A 7,766-nucleotide genomic window follows, 5' to 3' on the forward strand; every position below is an offset into this window, starting at 1 on the left:
ACTTGCATCTCCCATTAGCTATTTCATTAGGTTTGCCCAAGACAAAACACTTTGATTTGGACTTTGATACGAACTAATCCTCTTCTCCTTAAGTTGGTGCTATTTTTGGCCTAAACCTTGTTATTTTCTGGACCTTGTTAGTTCCCTCTTTATTTTATGTCAATTATACCCTTCAATCCAGAATCACTCATAACAATAATTAAATAGATTATATACTCATTCGTTCTCTTAAAGTTGAAGTTTTCTTTAAATTTAAAAAAAGGAAAAAAAAAAAAAAAAACATCAAGATGGATATTAAATATATAAGTTTAGAATGCAAATAAGAAAATTATTTGGTGCATTCCAGGCTACACTCATTTTTGTGTAGCTCACTCAAATGTCCAACACGTGAAAATTTTTATTTCTTTAAAAAGAAATCTGTATATATATACATACACATACATATATATATATATATATATCCAAAATTTTATGAGCAATTGTTTAGTATTTGTTTTGTATAATTGACTAGTGTGGAGCTGAATTCATAGTTGAAATTCTCCCCCATCTTTTTCTTTACAACAACTTAAAGTAGTGGAAAGAGAGAGAAAAAGGGCACAAACTTCAAAACCTCAAATGATCCATCATCATTTAGTTCCAAAAATTCCCCTTTCTTTCCCAACCCATTAAAGAGAAGGAAGAGGAAAAACAAAAAGAAAAAAAAGAGCAACCACCATGGTTAAACCTTGGCAACAATCAAAATCACAACCAAGAACCACAAAAACAAGCAATAATAATCTTCTTTGTCCAAAGATTTTCATCTATCTCATCTCCATCTCTGCCCTCCTTTTCATCCTCTTCCACATCCAATCCCTCCACCACCACCATGTCCCTCCACCACCTTCCTCCGCCGCCACCGCCGTGAAGCTCCGCCGCTCCGTGACATTTCTTCCCCTCAAAGACTTGCGTTACTCGAACAAAGCCCTGGAAGGCCACACCTGGTTCATGAGCTCCTTGTATGACATCCACGAGGAAGGAGAAGTTCAATTCCAGCAATTTCCATCGCCGGCGGTGGGCGGCGACGAGCGGCTGCTTTGCCTGAAGGGGCGTGACACCCACGACGGGTCTTGGAATTACTATGGGCTAGCGTGGCCGGAAGCGCTGCCGGAAAACGCAACGGTTATGAAAGGAGTGAGCTTCGTGTCTTACAATCATTACGATTATGAAAACATTTGGCATGGATTGTCGGCTCTCATGCCTTTCGTTGCTTGGCATCAGATTCAAGGTAACACTCCACCCTTTTTTTTTTGGATTTATTCATCCCATTTTTACTCATTTTTTTGCTTGAATTCTGGGTTTAGCTACTTGGAATTTGTGTGAAGTTTTGATACCTTCTTATTTTTTTTTTAATTTTAAATTTTTTATGTGTCTAATAAGTCATCGCTGGTTGTCAAATTTCGTTGGCTTACTATATATATAAAATTAAATTCGACATATTAAGGATTAATTAATATTTCCAAAAAACTCATAAAACATCATACAGCTTAGCTTGAAAAATAAAAAATAATTTAAGTATTAATTTAAATATTTTTTTATTAACTGAAACATTTATTCATATCAATATTTTATTGATGTATCCATAAAACCGAAATTCTAATATTATTATCGACATCGATATTTTAATCTTTATTTATATGATACCAAATTTCTATTATTTAATAAATTAAATCATCATAGTTAAGATTAAATGAGCTATTAGATAGAAAATTAAAAGTTTAACAACAATCGTATAAAATTTTATAGTATATAGAATCTAATAATTAAATAGATATAATTTTGCGCCAAACATACATATGCATAGGTAGAAAAAAAAAAAATTCAATTAATATTTATATGTGTTTACGATCATAAAATTTGTGGTTTAAACCCCTCAATTTTTATTATATTATAAGAATAGATAGTTAAGTAGGCAATATTTTTATAAAGATGAATAACATCTAACTTTTTTTGTTTTTTTAAAAAAATATGTGGATAACATCTAAATGTTTCATAGAATACTAAATTATAAAACCATCTAACACATTTCTTAACTTTTAATCTTGTATTTAGTCTATACCTATATTTGGAGGCCTATAAATATGAAAAATAAAAGTGGAGAGAACTATTAGATATATAATTTTTTTTTTAAACAATATAGATAAGTATCAAACTTGAAATTTCAAAGTTGATAATAAAAGTGTATACCAATCAAGCTATGTTCATCAACATATATTCATAATTTTGTTCATTTTTGGTAATGCTTATTTAAAAGAAGAATTTCTATTTTCTTTAATTTGATATGAAGTTATGATACAACATAGGAAAGTGTGAAGTAGCAGAGAGATGGATACTATACCACTGGGGAGAGCTGAGGTTGAAGATGGGAAAATGGGTTACGACATTAATGGAAGCCACATTCGGAAGGCCGCTGCAGATTGAAGGTTTCGAAGGGATCGGTGAGGGGCAGCCGGTTTGCTTCGAGAAGGCGGTGGTGATGAGGCACAACGAGGGCGGAATGTCGAGGCAGCGCCGAATGGAGACCTACGACTTCATGAGGTGCAAGGCCCGGCTGTTCTGCAATTTCACATTGCCGGAGCCATCGTCAGCGGCGGTGGGGATGACTATCTTTATGAGAACGGGGGCTAGGGCGTTCAGAAATGAGACGGCGGTGGTGGAGATCTTCGGGGAGGAATGCGCAAAAGCCGCCGGCTGTCGCCTAACGGTGGCTTATTCAAATAATCTCACCTTTTGTGAACAGGTAACCCATCCTTTAATCTAGCTTCCTCTTTTTTTTTCTTTTCTTTTTTTTTTTTCTAATTGAGATTTTGAATTTTGAATTTTGAATTTTGTTGTTATTTTAAATTATCAATTTATACTTTGATGCATAGTATTTATTTTTTAAAAAATTACTCTCTTAGTTTTTGAATTTTGGAGAATATTTGTCTTTGTATATGAATATTTAAAAGGTAGATTTTTAGTCTTTGAATTTTTAAATGAGTGTATTTGGCCCTTTAATTTTTAAAATATTACTTTTTAGTCCTTGAATTTTTTAGAATAGATTTAAAAGATTGCTAAAATAATTTTTTATGGTATTTTAAAATAGAAAAATAACATTTAGAATAAATTTTAAAATTTAAAATATCACCTAATTATATAAAATAATTACAAAAATTACTTTAGAGTCTTTTTAAACGTATTTTTCAAATTCGAAGACTAAAAAGATTCTATTTTGAAAATTTAGGAAACAAATTTACTTAATTCTTAAAATGTAGAGGATTAAACAAGTACTTTTTGAAAACTTAGTGATCAAACACACCAATTTTTTCAAATTTGAAAAACTAAAAAAGTAGTTTTTTTTTTTTTTTTTAATTCGTTCCTTCTAAAAATATATATTGTTAAACAACACAATAAAAAATCATATCACTAGGATGCTTATACATAGAAATCCATTTGGCTCATTACCAAAATTATATTTTTTTCAAAGTGGTATGTCAATTGTCCATGTGCCAAATTATATTTAGTTCTATTTGATAATTGTCATTTATTTAGTCTCCTTTGTAATATTTTTTTTTAGTTTTTTTTTTAAATCAACTCTATAGACACTACTTCTATTTCAAAATTTCTTCATTTATTATTTAGTCTCTATTTATTACCTTTTATCAATAGTTTAAAAAACGAAGCCAAATTTTGAAAACTACAAAAGTAGCTTTAATTTTTTTTTAAAAAAAAAAATTGGCTAAGAATTCAACAATTATCTTAGGAGAAAATGCCAATGATTGTAAGAAATGGGGAGAAAATAGACTTAATTTTTTTTAAAAAAACAAAATGGTTACCAAATGGAGTTTTAATTTTTTAAATGAGATTTTAATGAGATATATTTAATAATTTTATTTATAATGAGTGAAGTAGTCTATTTATTAAGTTGGTGATATCTTTTAATTTTTTTTTTCAAGGTGGGATCATCAGCCATACATATCATCAATTTTCTATTAACAAAGTCTATAATCATATTTTCAAAGAAAAATTTAATTGAGAATTCTAATACATTTAAGGGTAAATTTGAGAATTTTGAAATATTAAGACCAAAATTGAGAAAACTCTAAAAAGATTTAGGATCTTTATTCGATATATTTAATCTTTAGTTAAAAATAATTTGATCTTTTATATCTACTATGTTATGTTTGATTGTGAACCATTTATTTAATTAAAAAGTAATTTGTGTGGTGGGTTTCTGATTCATATATTAGCGAGAGAACAGGTTTGAAATCGGACGGTTAGAATTAAATAAAAAAAGTTGGCCTCAATATTTTTATGATGGTGTTCTTTCTTTGGTTTTATTAATGTTCCTTTGATGCTTTTTAGTATTGTCCTAGATATATCTATTTATATTCTAAAAGTATAGTTGAGTGGAGTATGTTATGACATTAAAATATAAAATTTATTGTCAAAACGAGCCTAACTTAATTAGCATACAATGTTAACAATCAATAAGATTGGGATTTAAATCCATACAATCTATTGTACGAAAAAAAACATGAATTTTATTATTGGAAAGTATCTAAATGATTTTATTAAAGTCCATCTTAAAAATACTTAATAACAAATCCCCGTTTAAATTTTCATAAGTTTAGTTCATTTGTACTTCAATTATCTAGTCGTTGAACTTTTAATTTTATAACCAGTAAACTACATAATACAAAATTAAAAGTTTATAGTTTCATAAAACATAAAATTTAATTTTATATCTAGATGATCACTTAAGCTTGAAAACTTTTATATACAACAAAGGTCGATTGTATACAATTTTAAAAGTAGTTCAAGAACTTATTAGACTTTTTAAATTAAAGTTGATGGGCTTATTAGACAAAAACTAAAAGTTCAAGCTCCAGTTAGTAACTATTTGGTTTTTTCGTGTTTTCGTTTTTTAAATTTAAGTTTATAAGCACTACTTTTCACTTATAAGTTTCCATATCATTCACATTCTATTAATGTTTTAAAAAAGAAAGTCTAAATTTAAAAATAAGTAAAGGTAGTTTTCAAAAACCTATTTATGTATTTAGAATTTGGCTAAAAATTCACGTGTTTATTTAAGAAAGCTCAACATAAAACCATATAAATGGAAAAATTGAGATAAAACAAGTATAAATTTCAAAATTAAAAAAAACAAAAAAACAAAATCGTGATCAGATAGGGTCTTAGAGACTTAATTATCAGACACTTCTTGAAATCTAGAAACTAAGTAGGCAACAAAATCATGAAAGTTTAGAGGCTAAAACGGTTAACATTTCTTATATTCCGTAGTGTCATCTATATGGTAATAACCCCTGTTAATTTTCTTTCAAATATACAAGATATATATATACATATTGGCATTTTGATCATTAGCTAATGAAAAGGAAAAAAAACAGGTGAGTTTGATGGGGAAGACAGACATATTGGTTTCCCCACATGGAGCACAGATGACAAACATGATTCTAATGAACAGAAACAGCAGTGTAATGGAATTCTTCCCCAAAGGGTGGCTCAAACTTGCAGGCATTGGCCAATATGTGTACCATTGGATTGCTAGCTGGTCTGGAATGAGGCATCAAGGTGCTTGGAGAGACCCTCATGGTCCTCCCTGTCCTTATGCTCCCGACGATCGTCGCTGTATGTCCATTTACAAAAGTGGCACCATTGGGTACGTTTCATATCGTTATACTTTTGGCTCTAAACTTTTTTTTTTTTTTTTTCCATTTTTCTCATTGAGCTTGCAAAGTAATTTCAAGTTTGGATCTTCAAAATTTTAGAATTGTGTTTGACGTGTCCTTGAAGTTTGAATATTGTGTCTAATGAGTTATTGATAGATTTCTAAACTTTCAATTTTATGATTAATAATTATTAGATTTTTTGATTTCGTGACAAGTATGTCTATATGATTTATGGCTAACTCGAAGATAACTTGATTAGTTTAAGATATATAACATATTTTCGATCAAGACGTCAGAGATTCGAATCCTTTTACTCACTTGTTGTTGAACTGATCGAAAGAAAAAAAAAACTTATTAAACAAAAGAATTAATAGTTCAATGAGCTATTAGACATAATTTAAAGTTCAATGATCTATTAGTCACAATATTAAAAGTTTAAGACTTAAGATGTTTCTAATGTTTAGGGACCTACGATTTGAAATTCCAGGTCACAACTTATAATTTTATCAACATTTAATAGAAATATTAAGTCATAGTTATATGTTTTTCCTAAGTACAATAATTTGAAGTGGGGATTCGCACATTTGATTTCTTGGCTGAACGTGTATACACCTTATACCAGCTGATATATGTTGATCAAGTTGGTGTTGAATATACCAAAGTTTGATATATAATTGAGGTTGCTTATTTAAATTGTAATTGACATATGTCGATGTGTTAGATTTCTGTTGAATGTAATTCCCAATTGGTCTTTTTTTGACCCTTGAACTAAAAGGATTATTAATCTAAATTTATGCCAATAATAATAAAAATAATAATTATTTTCTGATAATGTGTTAACAGATACAACAGAACACACTTTTCGGAGTGGGCTAAGAATGTTCTGAACGAGGTGAAGATGAGAAAGATTGAAGAAGCAACACAAGTCCCTGCAAATAAAGTTCACGAATGTTCTTGTATCTAATTCTTTTCTCATCTTCTATGCACATTTATTTAATAATTTAAACACCCCATTTAGTTATTTCTAAAAAAAATAAACATTGTAAAAAAATATAATGCTATTGACTTTTTGTCAAATGCAATTACTCCCATCCCAAGATTTCTATGGGTAATTTGGAATTAAAGGGCATATAATATATTTAGAGATAAATGACCCCCAAGAAAACCCTAAGGAAATTGTTCCCCATTGAGGGGCCAACCCAGGAAGGAATAGAGAATCCAAATATAGCTCGAAAATCCTAAGGGATCGTTTGGTTAGAGGGAAAAGAGGGTGGGAATGGGAATGGGTTTATAAAGCCCATGTTTGGTTGGGGGATTTGTTTATTTATCTTGAAAAAGACAATTCCTAGGTATCTTTTACCCATACAAATGAAGGAATTGCATACCCATTGAGAAGTATGGGTTTTCATTTCTTCTTCCGCTTCCTACCACAATTTCCCTTCCTTCCAGCCGTGAAATCGTATAGCATTTTGTTACTCAGCGATCGTGTAGCATTTGGTAGGCGATCGTATAGCATTTGGTAGGCGATCGTATAACATTTTGTTACTCAGCGATCGTGTAGCATTTGGTAAGCGATAATATAGCATTTGGTAAGCGATCGTATAGCATTTGGTAGGCGATCATATAGCATTGGATATGTGATCGTATAGCATTTTGTTACTCAGCAATCGTGTAGCATTTGGTAAGCGATCGTGTAGCATTTGGTAAATGATCGTATAGCATTGGGTAGGCGATCATATAACATTTTGTTACTCAGCGATCATCTAGCAGAGCCCAGCAATCGTGTAGCAGAGCTAAGCAATTGTGTAGCCGAGCTTAGTGATCGTGTAGCATTTAGTAAGTGGGCCTATAGAATTTGGTAGGCGATCGTACAACATTGGGTAGGCGATTGTATAGCATTTTATTACTCAGCGATCATGTAACTCACTCAATGATCGTGTAGCATTTGGTAAGCGATCGTATAACATTTGGTAGGCGATCGTATAGCATTGGGTAGGTGATTGTATAGCGTTTTGTTACTCAGCGATCGTGTAGCAGAGCTCAACGATCGTGTAGATA

The 7,766-nt window shown here is 30.6% G+C and overlaps 1 protein-coding gene across 1 annotated transcript; it reads left to right on the forward strand.

Annotated features, from left to right (window-relative positions):
* The first annotated feature begins 518 nt into the window (after positions 1 to 518).
* Positions 519 to 6,785, forward strand: LOC120091787 (uncharacterized). Its single transcript, XM_090306711.1, has 4 exons — positions 519 to 1,264; positions 2,340 to 2,776; positions 5,427 to 5,698; positions 6,552 to 6,785. Exons 1-4 carry the CDS (start codon positions 715 to 717, stop codon positions 6,670 to 6,672), a joined length of 1,380 nt encoding a protein of 459 aa, XP_090162837.1. The 5' UTR covers positions 519 to 714; the 3' UTR covers positions 6,673 to 6,785.
* The last annotated feature ends 981 nt before the right edge of the window (positions 6,786 to 7,766 follow it).

This window comes from Benincasa hispida, chromosome 11 (genome assembly GCF_027475165.1).
Source record: "Benincasa hispida cultivar pf3 chromosome 11, pf3_genome.v1.1, whole genome shotgun sequence".
Classification (NCBI taxonomy): domain Eukaryota; kingdom Viridiplantae; phylum Streptophyta; class Magnoliopsida; order Cucurbitales; family Cucurbitaceae; genus Benincasa; species Benincasa hispida.